The sequence below is a fragment of the Miscanthus floridulus genome, chromosome 1, assembly GCF_019320115.1.
Source record: "Miscanthus floridulus cultivar M001 chromosome 1, ASM1932011v1, whole genome shotgun sequence".
NCBI lineage: Eukaryota > Viridiplantae > Streptophyta > Magnoliopsida > Poales > Poaceae > Miscanthus > Miscanthus floridulus.
The window spans coordinates 147810296-147824842 of record NC_089580.1 but is presented as its reverse complement, the minus strand read 5'-3'; the positions used below and the strand labels follow the sequence as shown (position 1 = coordinate 147824842).

Here is a 14547-nt window from a genome sequence, read left to right as displayed (position 1 = left end):
TGTCCTATTTCACTTTAATCAATTACTCATTTGCATGTGTCTAATTTTGATACCCGTAAGGACATCCTAGTGATTGTTTATCCTGTTCTTTGTCTCCTATGGGTTAAATGCATATGGATAGATTGCGAGTGCTCTAACTGAACTTGACATACATGTTGATGAATGATACTATGGAACAAAGTGAGTAACATGATTTAAACAACTGTTCCATAGGGCGAAAGTGCAAATGACCTTTGTTCATGTTGCTCCCGGCCCTCCATAAGGACTTATCTGTCGGCAAAAGCTGGGACTGATAGTGCAACCGGGAGAGTTATATGGCTCTGACTTTAGCTCAGTAATAGGATCTTTCCTAACTAGTTAGAGGTTACCTTTTTGGCGCAAATGAGGCTTACCACTTTGGGTATAGGGCTGCCTATGTTCCTATGAGTATAGCCACGATGGATATGTGCCATAGGAAAGGGGGGTTCCTACATCTGCCTGCCAAGGAAATCTAGCGGCCCTAACTTGTTAGGGAAACCTATGAAATGGCTTCATAGTGTACCCTGCCCGCTCACCTTGGTAGTGACATGGGAGTAATTAACCCGGACATATGAGGATCACGACTCGCGATGAATATGCACCACCTCTGCAGAGGGTAACAAACTGTTATAACAGTCGTGCTCACGGTTACGAGCAGCCCGGAAAACTCACAGAATAACTGGTTACTTGTCGATGATCATTTAAAGTTGTTCAATGATGATATATGGTACACTTGACCCCGATATATGTTCTTATGGGAATTAAATGGGAGTTTAAGCATAACTTGATAATACTTGAGAATAAAAGCTTGACCTATTAAAAATGCTAACTGTAGTAAACCAGAGTCTATCCTTTTTGAGCTTCATAACCCCATGTTAGCTTGCTAAATACGGAATGTACTTACACTTGTTTATTTTCTTTATTTGGATAAAAATCCCGGATGGGTAACAGATGACAACGGGTATGAGGATTTCCCGGAGGATTATTAGGCTTGTGGTCAACCAGTTGACCTTCCCTGTGACAAAGCCCACGAGAGTTTATTATCTTTTTATCTTTCTGCTGTGATGTATAAGACTAAGTTTTATTATAACTCTGATATATGAGACACCGTGATGATACTATATGTAATTTGTCAGCTTGTGTGTGTGATTGTTTCCTAGGCACACACGAGTTTTGTGCATTCAATTTTATCCTTAAAATTGGGTGTGACAGGACGCTAGCGACAGCGCGCGACCTAACGCGCAGGGCATGCATCAGGTCGTGGTTGACGTACGCTGGCGTCAACATCGCGAGCGTGTAGAGGAGCTAAGTGTTGACCGAAGACATGGGTGCATCAGGTCAACTTCGAGCGGACGAGTCCGGTCATAATAAAACATCTCTGGTGCCTTACTGGACTCGATCGGACTCTACGTGGCCCTGAATCCGATCACTTTGAGCAGCGCGTCCGGTCACAACTTAACACGTGAGCAATCTACTAAGTGACCATTGGAGATGAGCGGCTGACATTCAAAGGCGGGACGCATGGCGTCCATCGGGTGACCGGACTCACCCCGACCGAATGCAGGGCAGTGTCTGGTCGCAGCATCCGGTCAGGCCTGTGATAGGCCAACGACTCTTTAAACCATGGGGCTCTATTTAAAGGGGTTTTCCGGCTTGAGGCTTACTTTCTTAGCACTATGATAATCTTGACATTCTTGTGAGGCTAAGCAAATATTTTTTACTCATCTCCATCATTGATTCATCATCATGGTGAGATTAAGAGTGATTCCTAGTGCATTTGCTTGAGTAATTACATGTAGTGGCATTTGGGGATCGTTGTGGCTGTGGAGTTCTTGTTACTCTTGGTGGTTGCCGCCACCTAGATGGTTTGGAGCAGCGGAGAAGCATCGACACGTGTTAGTAATTGTTCGTGGTCGGCTCTGGTGACTATGAGTGATCTTGTACCTTTCTTGGCGGAGAGCCAAAAGTTAACTCTAGTGGATTGCTCGTGTCATTGAGTTACCTCACATATGAGTAGGTTCTTGCGGTGTCCATTTGTTGGACTAGGTTTGTGCAACACCTATTAGCCGTCGAACCATCAAGTGTTGGTCGACACAACGGGGACTAGCGTGCTGGCAAGCATGTAAACCTCGGGAGAAAAATTGATTGTCTCTTGTGGATTAAAATTCTCTCGATGATTGGATTGACTTTATATTATGATTGGTTCATTCCTCGACACGACGATATAATCACCCTACCCACTCCCTTATATTTCTTGCAAACTAGTTGCCAATCTCTTTAGTATAGTTAGTCTTTGAGCGCTTTTTAGTTTGGATAGTGTGGCTCTTTAGTTAGTCTTTGAGAGCATACTAGCTTAGTGAGTGGTGACTTAGCTCTTGTGTGTGCCTAGTGATCATAGCAACTAGAATTATTGGGATAGATGGCTTGCAACCCTTTTATAGCTAGAGCAAAATTATATTACGCCGTTGGTTGTACTAATCAATTGCTCTAGTGTTTTGTAGAGTTTTTTTAAATAGGCTATTCACCCCATCTAGCTATATTAGGACCTTTCAGCCACTTGATGAAAATTTGAGGCCCTAAATTCAACTGATGGAAGAAGAAAAAGAGGAGAGGCTGCATGACGAGTTAGCTATCTATTTTATCTTTATTGTTATTTTAGAACTTTCTAAGTTTTACGTTAAATGAAAACTTGTGCTAATTAAGTCATTTATGATATCAACTAATTTAATTAGGATCATATTTATTATTCCGAGAACACGTTCCCATTACACTTGCTACGTGTTTCATTAATGGAAGAAACCAGATCAAGCTATATACCCTTTGTCCCAGACTTAAGAAACGTACAACATACCCGTACCATGACCCCAACAAAGTCTTTCTGTAGGAGCGACAGAGAAAAGTCTTTTTTATTATTAATTTAATATTCTTTTTGTATATGAATAAATTTATTCTTTAAATTACCTGAAGTTATTTTTATATTTGACTGAATTTTTAGAAAAAGATAACAGATGTTTATGAAGCCAAATAAGGATATTATGAAAATATATTTTATGGCATATTTGATGATACTAATTTGTAACATAAGTCTTTACATTTTTTTCTTAAATTTGGTTAAATTTAAAAAATGATTTAATAAGAAAACTTAAACTACTAGCAATTTTATTCTAAAAAAACTACTAGCAATTTTATTGGGCTAGAATTCTAAGATCGGTCCCTGAACTTCGGATACCCATTTGCCTGGATATGCGATTATCCCAAATTCCCAAGTAGCCAAGGCCTTGTTTAGTTAACGAATTTTTTGGCGAAATGGTACGAATTATTGTCTAATCATAGTTTAATTAGATTTAAAAGATTCGTCTCGTGAATTTCGTCTAAACTATGTAATTAGTTTTATTTTTTATTTATATTTAATGCTTCATGCATGCATCTAAAGATTCGATATGACGAAAAACCTTGAAAAATTTTGCAAAATTTTACGAACTAAACACTACCCAAACGTGGCCTAATCGAACCGAAGCGGACCAGGACCAGGCCAAACTCTTTTCCGAATCGATCAGTCTTAACTCTTAAGTCCTACTGGACTCATAAATTAACACATTACACTGTCGAGGGCCTATCCATAAAACTCACGGCCCCACTAGTTGGAGGCTGCAACTCGGACTAGCACTCGGCCCCGTCTCGAGCCCAGACGCAGACGGCCGCAAAAACGCCGTTGGCGGAGCACCAGGTCGTCGATCCCCGAGCATAGGCCCGCCGGCGATGGAGAAGGGAAAGGGCCTCGCTCGCCGCTGGGCGGTCGAGCTCCCCGACGCCTCCTCCTCCTCCCCCGCCGTCCCCGACCCGCCCGGCTTCACCAGATCCGCGCCCGACGCGGTAACCCCTACTCCTCCCCGTTCGTCCTTTTCGCTGCTTTGCTCTGTGTCCCGCACGCAATTCACGTGCCTGCTCTGGCTCGCAGGACGACGCCGCCGGTGCGCGCCAGCGCAAGGACTCCGAGACTGCATGGAAGGCGCAGGTTCGTTCGATCGGTACCATATTTGTGCTTGGTCTAGTAGATCCAGGCCGCGGTCAGCGCGACCTGCCCGCTACGATAACATATCGTACAGTTTCTTAAGAGCTCAGATCTTGATAACTTTGCCGTCCTCAGTGATTATCTAGAGTTAGCGTCTACGTAGTTCTAGGCTTTGGAATTGCTATCTAACTGTGTGTGCTCCCTGATGTGAGCAGAAAGCTTGGGAAGTCGCGCAGGCACCGTTCAAGAACCTGATGATGATGGGATTCATGATGTGGATGGCAGGGAGCACCGTCCACCTCTTCAGCATCGGGATTACCTTCTCTGCTCTGTGGCAACCCCTCAACGCGTTCCGATCCGTTGGGAAAGGTACTGCTTTTATGGTTTCACCCAAGTGATATGATCTATCTTCGGCTTGTAAATCCATGACACTTTAGGACTGTTTTATGGGCAACTTGTATATATTATGTATTTAAGCCCATACTTAGCAATTTAGCTTAGCTTAGCTGAGCTACAAAGGCACTCAATGTTATCCACGGACTGCCATCTAACTTCTTTTAAGCCTTCATGTTCAAGTTAAATCATTTAGGAACATGCACCACTTGATGTGTGCTCTGAGTCATTCTGGATGTGCAAGTAACTTCTAGGTGTGCATTTTAGTTTTGACAAATAAGACGATGTTTTATGCTTGTAACCCTTGTACAGTTTGTAAATCATACACAACATTAATCATTCCTAAAAGGCTGAATTGAGTTCCTGTGAATTATTATGTTTACTAGTTCTGTAACATATGTACTATTGCAAATTTGCAATTCAGAAAAGAATGTGTGCCAGAAGCGGGTCATAAGGGTACCTTTTATGCTGCTGCTCATAATAGCATCACTGTGAACTTGGTGAATGAATAGCATAAAGCACAGCCATATCATGGGATGGCTAAAATTTTCGTGATCGGCTTTCTGCTTTTCTCTAGTAATACACTTTTCCAGGACATCATCGTGTTCTCTTCAGTCTTCCGTTGGTGCATTTTTTTCATATTTGGTATGCCCACATAAAAGAATGCAATGTTAGTTTCACTTTAAGGCTTATTGAAAGCTGAAAATTCTGCACATACAGATTGACTTAGGAGTCTCCAATGCAGTGCAATAAGGTTATCTTATTCCCTAAATCTTATTTGAAATACTTTAATATTATTTGCAATAGTGCATCTAGTGTAACAATAGCCACATATTTCACTTATATGCTGCTTTGGTTCGTTATGTTAGTCAGCACATGGAACTACAGAGAAGAACAGAATTGGCTTAATGCAGTGTGTGTTGAAATGCAATTAATCATGCCAAATTATTTGCTTTTGGTCCATAATGTGGTCAGCTATGGGTGTGCTTTATGAAGGGAAGTGAATGGATAAAATTGCAAATAAAAAACTATAACAAGATGACCAATGTGGTGTTGATCAATATGGAAAGGGCATTTCTTCTGTCAAGCTCCATATTTCTGAAGTTCTCTTGGAAACAGGAAATATACTAGCTTGGCATACTTCAGTTGATTTCTTAGGTCCAATCAAGCATATATTGTAGTCATTCCAAACTGAGTGATATTCTTAGTTTCTAAGCAATTTAGCATTGAGTATTTTCTTATAAACAGTTGTTCTCTTTGCAGTTTTTGAACCATTTAAGGACCCAAGGGTGGATACTATTGCTCCTAAGTTACTCTTTGTTGCCCTCAATTTAGCTGCCATGGGTTTGGGTGTATGGAAGGTGAGCTCTTTTACATGTCTAGTTATACATAATTATCTTGTATTTCTCTAAGCATTTGAAGTTCTGATATGACTGCTTCTACAGCTTAATACATTGGGCCTTCTTCCAACAAATCCATCAGATTGGGTATCTTCACTGGCTCCTGCTCGGGTATGCTTCTGATAGCCTTACACCATACGAACTAAATTCCCTGACTTCAGTGTTTAGGGCATGTTTGCATACCATGAGCTAATTTTAGCTCAAATTAGCTCTAGTGCGTCCAAACAGGAGAGCTAATAGGTGGGTTAATTTTTTGACTCGTTGTTAGCCAACTAGCTAGCCAACCATATCTAATTGTGGCTAATATTTAGCCCAACTAGTAACTAGCCATGTGTATCCAAACATGCCCTTAGTGTTGACATTGTTCACTCATCTTTAGGTTTTTTATGATAGTTTCAAAGTATTCTTCGCTTTAATAATTGTTAGTTGGATACTGTAAGTAACAGTGTGTAACTCTGTATTACTTAAACTGGTATTAGTCGTTAATAGTTGCTTGCACTGGTTTTGATATCAGATGGAACATAGTCTCATCTGTGTCACAATGCATCTTTGGCACTATCTATGAACTGCCTGAAAATCATGTAATTGGGCAGTCCTAGAGAATACAACAACAACAACATAGCCTTTCAGTCCCAAGCAAGTTGGTGTAGGCTAGAGTTGAAACCCACCAAGAACCCCAAGTCACGGTTCAGACACTTCAATAGCTGCTTTTCAAGTACTCTTATTCAAACATAGATCTCTAGGTATATCCCAAGCTATCAAATCTCTTTTTATTGTCTCCCCCCATATTAATTTGGGTCTTCCTCTACCTTTCCTCATATTATTAGTTTGGCTTAGGACTCCATAATGCACTGGTGTCTCTGGAGGTCTCCTTTGGACATGACCAAACCACCTCAACTAATGTTGGATAAGCTTTTCTTCAATTGGTGCTACTTCTAGGCGATCACGTATATCATCGTTCCGAACTCGGTCCATTCTTGTGTGACCACAAATCCATCGCAACATACGCATTTCTGCAACACTCAGTTGTTGAACATGTCGAATCTTTGTAGGCCAACATTCTGCTCCATACAACATAGCCGGTCTAATCGTCGTTCTATAGAACTTGCCTTTTAGCTTTTGTGGTACCCTCTTGTCACAGAAAAATGCCAGAAGCTTGTCGTCACTTGATCCACCCTACTTTGATTCTATGGCTAACGTCCGCATCAATATCTCCATTCCTCTGTAGCATCGATCCCAGATAACGAAAGGTATCCTTCTTAGGCACTACTTGACCTTCCAAACTCACATCTCCCTCCTCCTGTATAACTCCGCCAAAGTCGCATCTCATGTATTCGGTTTTAGTTCTGCTCAATCTAAAACCTTTAGACTTAAGGGTCTGCCACCATAACTCTAGTTTCCTATTTACTCCCGCTTGGCTTTCGTCCACTAACACTACATCATCAGCGAACAACATACACCAAGGGATATCCTCTTGTATGTTTTTGGTAACCTCATCTATTACCAAAGCAAGGAGGTACGGGCTTAAGGCTGACCCTTGATGAAGTCCAATTTTAATCGGGAAGGAAGTAATCTGTGTTACCATCATTTGTTCGAACACTAGTCACAACATTGTTGTACATGTCCTTGATGAGGGTCACGTACTTTGATGGGACTTTATGTTTGTCCAAAGACCACCACATAACGTTTCTTGGTATCTTGTCATAAGCTTTCTCTAAGTCAATGAAAACCAAGTGGAGGTCTTTCTTCTGCTCTCTAAACCGCTCCATAACCTATCTTATTAAGAAGATTGCTTCTGTGGTTGACCTTCCAGGCATGAAACCAAATTGGTTTGTTGATATCTACGTCGTTCCTCGCAGGCGCTGCTCGATGATTCTCTCCCATAACTTCATAGTGTGGCTCATCAACTTAATTCCCCGATAATTAGTACAACTTTTGATATCTCCCTTGTTCTTGTAGATTGGTACTAATATGCTTCTTCTCCACTCCTCAGGCATCTTGTTCGAACAAAAAATATGGTTGAACATCTTGGTTAGCCATACTATAGCTATATCCCCGAGACATCTCCACACCTTGAATGGGATACCATCAGGGCCCATCGTTTTGCCCTCATTCATCCTTTTCAAGGCTTCTCTGACCTCTGATTCTTGAATCCTCCGCACAAAGCACCTGTTAGTGTCATCAAACGAGTCGTCCAGCTGAATGGTGGTGTTCTCGTTTTCACCATTGAACAATTTATCAAAATACTCTTGCCATCTATGTCTGATCTCCTCCTTCACCAAGAGCCGTTCTCTCATCCTTTATGCACTTGACTTAGTTGAAGTCCCTTGTCTTCTTATCGCGAGCCCTAGCCATCCTATAAATGTTCTTCTCTCCTTTCGTACTCAAACGTCGGTAAAGGTCCTCATAGCCCCCCCCCCCCCCTTTGCCTCACTCACCGCTCGTTTTGCAGTCTTCTTTGCCACCTTGTACTTCTCTATGTTGTTTGCACACCTGTCATGATACAGGCGCTTATAACACTCCTTTTCCTTAATAGCCTTTTACACATCTTCATTCCACCACCAAGTGTCTTTCGAGTCGCATCCACTCCCTTTGGTCACTCCAACCACCTATGAAGCAACCTTCCGAACGCATGTTGCCATCTTCTCCCACATGCTGTTTGCATCGCCTTCATCATTCCAAGGGCCCTCTTCAATGACCTTTTCCTTAAAGACCTTCGATGCCTCCCCTTCTAATTTCCACCACTTCGTTCTAGCAACCCTAGCTTGTTTGTTCCCACGAGCTTGCACCAGAAAGCGGAAGTCAGCCACCACCAGCTTGTGTTGAGCGATCACACATTCTCCAGGTATCACCTTACAGTCCACATATGCTCGTTTATCCCTCCTTCTTATAAGGACAAAGTCGATTTGACTAGAGTACTGACCGCTACTAAAGGTCACTAAATGGGATTGTCTCTTACGGAAGAAAGTGTTAGCTATCATCAGATCAAAAGCTATGGCGAAGTCTAAGACTTCCTCTCCCTCCTGGTTCCTACTGTCATATCCGAAACCCCCATGTACCGCCTCGAAACCTGCACTTGATGTATCTACATGGCCATTAAGATCACCTCCTATAAAGAGCTTCTCGCTACTAGGGACAGCTCTAATCAAGCGATCTAAGTCTTCCTAGAAAAGCCGCTTAGTACTCTCATCATGGCCTACTTGGAGGCATACGCACTAATTACGTTTAAGACCATATCACTAATGACAAGTTTAACTAAGATGATCCCATCCCCTTGTCTTCTCACCTCCACCACACCATCCTTGAGGCTCTTATCAATCAAAACTCCTACTCCATTTTTATGTGAAGTTGTCCTAGAGAATATTTGTTTGAAAACATTGTGAGACTGTTTCTTTTCTGCACAATTAAAACGAAACTTTGCCAGAATCATACGTGATTGCTGGTTGTAGTATGGAACTGATTTAGCTGATCTGACTACTTGTATAGTTGTATTGCCAGTGAAACATTTTGTTAGAGTGCATGCTTGCTTAATGAAATTAAATGTGATAATCTTGCCATGATGACTAAACCCAAACTTTAATATGTGAGCCGAATGTAATCCATGACCCAGCTTATATTGGTTGCCTAAATTGGTTTCTTTCTCTTTCTTTTGTTTCATATTTCAGGAGGTTGAGTATGCCGGAGGAGGGGTCCCCTTAATTTAATGTCCATTTCCACTTTTGAACTTGTTTTACTAGATGTAATATTACATCAATACCGAGTGAAATTTTACCCTGCACTCCTGAATACACGAGAAGTGCAGTTTTTTTTGTCTGTGGATTTGTACTAATATATTTTCTAGATGCGGTTGTATCGAATTTGCGACCGTGCAGCAAAGTTGCAGGATTTCCACTGGACAGTAACAGACAAGAGTTTATTATAGATAGTTTGTTCATTTCCCTTGGTTCCTTTGCTACCCTTGTTTCAGAAAAGAAAGAATATGTTGCTGCTTAATTTCAGCAGCCGCTAGCTGATTCCACATGCATCTGCTGGATAATTTTCTGGCGCTCCATGCATGCAATAGCCATATCCATGAATAGGCAACGGAATGATCCCAGCTTGTCTCCAAGTATAGGCAGCACCCAAAGCCGGCAAGCAGGCGTTAGCCACCATGCATCTTCCCTTCCACTCCTAGCTTGTCTCCTGGCCCTCCGCCCCTCCATTGCTGCGGCCTTTATGTAGCCCTTGGCCTTCCGCTCCTTTGCCTCCTTTCCCCACCATTCCCATGGTGGCCCCCCTCGCCTCCTAAACCCTTCACGCACCATCTCCGAGGACCAGGGCGGCCACCACCTACCCCGCTACGTGTTCATTCGCCACTGCCACCTGCGTCGCCGGCAGCCCCAGTCGGCCGGCCGCCTTTCGGTCCTTGCGTGCCCCCTCTCCGGCGGCGCCATACAATACAATGCCTTCAAATTGTGCCATAGTAGTAGTTATCGCCATCTTTGTTGTTGTTATCCTGAGCGACAGTCACGCGGTCACCGGCGCCCGCGTTGGCACCATGATGATCCGGCAGCCTTCCTCCGTCCTCATGTTCAGGGAGGCGCCCGCGTTCCGGAACGGCCCCGAGTGCGGCACGGCGGACGGCGACGGCCGGGTGGACATCGCCATGACGCTGGACGCCAACTACCTCCGCGGCACCATGGCCGCGGTGCTGTCCATCCTGCAGCACACGGCGTGCCCCGAGAGCGTGGCGTTCCACTTCCTGGCCGCCGACGCCGACGACCACGGCCTCGCCGCAGCGCTGCGCGCCTCGTTCCCGTTCCTCGACCTCCGGGTGTACCGCTTCGACCCGTCGCGCGTCCGCGACCGCATCTCCCGGTCGGTGCGGCAGGAGCTGGACCAGCCGCTCAACTACGCGCGCGTCTACCTCGCCGACACGCTCCCGCCCGACGTGCGCCGCGTCACGTACCTCGACTCCGACGTGATCGTGGTGGACGACGTCCGGACGCTGGCGTCCGTCGACCTCGCGGGCCACGTGGTGGCGGCGCCCGAGTACTGCCACGCCAACTTCAGCAACTACTTCACGGACGCCTTCTGGTCGCACCCGGCGCTCAACGGCACCTTCCACGGCCGCCGGCCCTGCTACTTCAACACGGGCGTCATGGTCATGGACGTCGACAAGTGGCGCGCCGGCGGGTACACGCGCCGGGTGGAGGAGTGGATGGCCGTGCAGAAGCGCCGCCGGATCTACCACCTCGGCTCGCTGCCGCCGTTCCTGCTCGTCTTCGCGGGCCACATCCGGGCGGTGGACCACCGGTGGAACCAGCACGGGCTCGGCGGCGACAACGTCGAGGGCCGCTGCCGGGGTCTCCACCCGGGCCCTATCAGCCTCCTTCACTGGAGCGGCAAGGGTAAGCCCTGGCTCCGGCTCGACGCCCGGCGGCCGTGCTCCGTCGACTACCTCTGGGCGCCCTACGACCTCTACCGTTACTCGTCGCCGGTGATCGACGAGTGGTGATTGGTGAGCCGTGACGTGAGCATGCACCACCTCCACCTGAGGAGCTACTAACAATGGTAGGACAGTTCGATCTTGCAGAGGGGAAGAAGCATAACAATGCATGCATGGATGGCTCTCTCTTCGAACTTTTAATTTATACTGTGCAAGTGCAATTCACCGTCTTAATTTTGTATATATATAGATCATGTTGTAAATTTGTACAGATTATTATTAGTATGCATGGTGGGGAAGCTCATGCTGACAAATGTATGTACTATTTTACTGTATATTTCGAGTTCATGTTAATACAACACACAGATTCCGTATGCAGTACAGGTTGGTAAATACTCCTAGAGTAGTACTTAACGAATGCATATTTACATAGCTCTATTTTTTCTGCTTTCTGAATGAAAGGGCAAGAGCTCTGCTATATTTTACTTAAACAGGAGTTTGAGGAAAATCATTTAAGATGGTCAGGACTTTTGGAACGTAAACAGCATTACATGTCCTAAATATTTTAAGGTCAGGACTTTTGTTCTTCGATGAAATCCTAAATCCTAAATACTTTAAATTTTGCTAAAGAGGACAAAAAATAATCTTCGCTACGCTATCACAACATAGATTTTTGCTTATGGACTCCGCCTCTTTTATTAAAATATTATTACTCTCTCTGTTCGGCATTACATGTCCTGACATCTGTATGCATGAACGACATGTAATACCGACTAGAGGTAGTAATAAAAGAGTGACACAATGTCCCACCTACAACCCTTTGTAAGGCTAGTTATCTGATTTGCCGATGTGTCACTGTATTAAGGGCTCCTTCGTTTACTTAGGAACGGGTGCATGTAACAGTTCTAGATGGAATGGCAGGTTTATTTATAGCAATGATCAGTGGATTATTTCCTACCTTCAATTCACCCTAAACGAATGAGGCCTAAATGGGAATAAAACTCCCATAGAGATTTTTTTTATTTTTAATCTTTCTTTAAACAAATTTTGAATCTAACACCGCTGCTTTTTTCGCTCAGTTCGCTGGTCTGAACTGAAAAGTTCAGCCGGCTGGTTCCCCTCCCATTGCACTGTTCATCAAACCAGCCAACAGTGTTTCTCTCTCACAACAATTCAGTCGGAACAGTGTTTTTCAGCCAAGTTTCAGACCAGCGAATGGGGCCTTTATTTTCGAATCTAACCCATTTGGCCGCGCCTAAGTCCCTGGTACGGCCAAAACAGACTGTCACGCCACATGCATCAGCGCGGCACGATCTGCCACGTCGGACGACGATTTTCACGTGGAAAAGCTTGCCACGCCACTTCCATGGGTGTGGCAACACTGTAGCACAGCGCGCAACCAGACTGGCGCGGCAAGCGCAAACTTAGAAAAATTATATCTTTTTCATATAATCTCGGATTGAGATGATCTTTATATGAAAATTGTAGCTCCCGACGAGATCTACAACTTTCTAGTTTTGAGTTTTTTTTTATTTGAGGTCATTAAGATGCTCAAAAAAATTAAACAAATTTTCAGCAGTATATTAATAGCGTACAAACATTTGTCGCCTTGGAAAAATCATATCTTTCTTATATGGTGTCAAATGAAGATACTTTCTATACGAAAGTTGTAGCTTTTAATAAAATCTACAACTTTATAGTTTCGAGTTTTTCTATTTGAGGTCATTAAGACGTCCAAAGAAAATAATATAAAGTTTCAGCAGTATATTAATTGCGTACAAGCTCTTGTCGCCTTAGAACAATCATTTCTTTTTAGCGCCTGGTTACGGTGCTGTCGCGCCAACGGGAGTGGCGCGGCAAGCTTTTCCAAGTGGAAATCGTCGTCCGACGTAGCAGATCGTGCCGCACCAATGCATGTGGCGCGGCAGTGTGTTTTGGTCGCGCCAGGGACTTAGGCGCGGCCAAACTGATTAGATTCGGAAATAAAAAAGCAACGGTGTTATATTTAAAATTTGTTTTTAATAAAGGTTAAAAATAAAAAAAATCCATTGAGACTTGGCCTAATTTCAACTGATTTTCCACTTTAGAAAAATTAGTGTACTACTTTGAAAAGAGGGACAAGAATGTAGGAGAGGAAAATAAACCACGTAGATTCCGGCCGCTCTCTTGTGTTTAGTTGCTGTCTTGTTGTTTGCTACTTTTTGTGAGGCTCTTCCAGGAGCCCTGCTCTGTTGTATTGCTTAGTCTAGTTTTTTTTCTAATATAATAGGTAGTTTCTCTACCTAACCATATATAGATTTCTAAAGGCTATTGTCGTTCGCTCAATGATTTTGTTTTTTTTTTCTGCGACTTGGTCTGTCTATGGTTAACTTTATCCTTCTCGCCACGATATGTCTGTTGCGTAAATTGTATATTTCTCATGCAGTCTATATATATTTAGGACCTGTTTGGTGCGGCTCCTGCGCTGCTCTGGCTCCGGCTCCGGCAGTGGAGCCGCACCAAACGATGCAGGTTGTAGGAGTGCTTCCAGCGTGGAATGAGTGAGGAGGAGCCGTTTTCTCGTACGGTAGGCGAAGCCACGATTTTGGGCTTCGGCAAAAGGGCTCCGGCTCCGGCACGGGAGCACGCGGAGCGGAGCCGCACCAAACAGGTTCTTATTTATGTTTCACATGTAGTTGTGGATATTCGTGTCAGTAAATTTGTAAACACATGTACAAATAACTTGTTTAGAATAAGTAATTCTGAGCATTACAATTAGCATATATTTTTCCTGATAGGTTATTTGTGTAGAGGCGTGGAGGTAAGGTAGAGTTAGTAAAAAGATGCAAGGGACAGAGACATAAAGTTTTGTGTTGCGTAACACTGATTTTACATGGAGAGACACGGCATGATATCTGGCAGTGAAAGATATGATGTATCTAGAGGGCATCAGTGCAATGGTTACGATAATGCTACGACACATGCGTCCATCCCGTGACCTGCGCCAGGATGCCTACATCGCGTGGCACCGCTCGCGCCCCTCTCCCGCATCAAAAAGAAAAGAAAAGAAACCATCGACGCACACTCCGCTCCATACCTACGGCCACCGCAAGCAACACCGCCGCTCCCACCCTCGCCGATCAACGCTGCTGGCTCCGCACTGTCCGCATCTCCGTCCCAGCCTCCCCTTCCTCTCTCTCTCTCTCTCTCTCTCTCTCTCTCTCTCTCTCTCTCTCTCTCCATCTCTCCCGACGTGGCCCAAAGCGTGGCCACCTCCGCGCGCTGCGCACGGACGGCCTGGCGGTGCCCCAGCCGTG

General features: G+C 44.4%; 2 protein-coding genes across 2 annotated transcripts; both read left to right on the top strand.

Annotated features, from left to right (window-relative positions):
* The first annotated feature begins 3671 nt into the window (after positions 1 to 3671).
* On the top strand, positions 3672 to 9761 carry LOC136543577 (ER membrane protein complex subunit 4-like). The gene is made up of 6 exons (XM_066535981.1): positions 3672 to 3891; positions 3977 to 4033; positions 4246 to 4399; positions 5687 to 5784; positions 5869 to 5934; positions 9489 to 9761. The coding sequence occupies exons 1-6, from the start codon at positions 3778 to 3780 to the stop codon at positions 9525 to 9527; spliced, it is 528 nt and encodes a 175-aa protein (XP_066392078.1). The 5' UTR covers positions 3672 to 3777; the 3' UTR covers positions 9528 to 9761.
* Positions 9762 to 9905: 144 nt separating this feature from the next.
* On the top strand, positions 9906 to 11617 carry LOC136543567 (probable galacturonosyltransferase-like 4). The gene has a single exon (XM_066535976.1). The coding sequence runs from the start codon at positions 10265 to 10267 to the stop codon at positions 11318 to 11320; it is 1056 nt and encodes a 351-aa protein (XP_066392073.1). The 5' UTR covers positions 9906 to 10264; the 3' UTR covers positions 11321 to 11617.
* The last annotated feature ends 2930 nt before the right edge of the window (positions 11618 to 14547 follow it).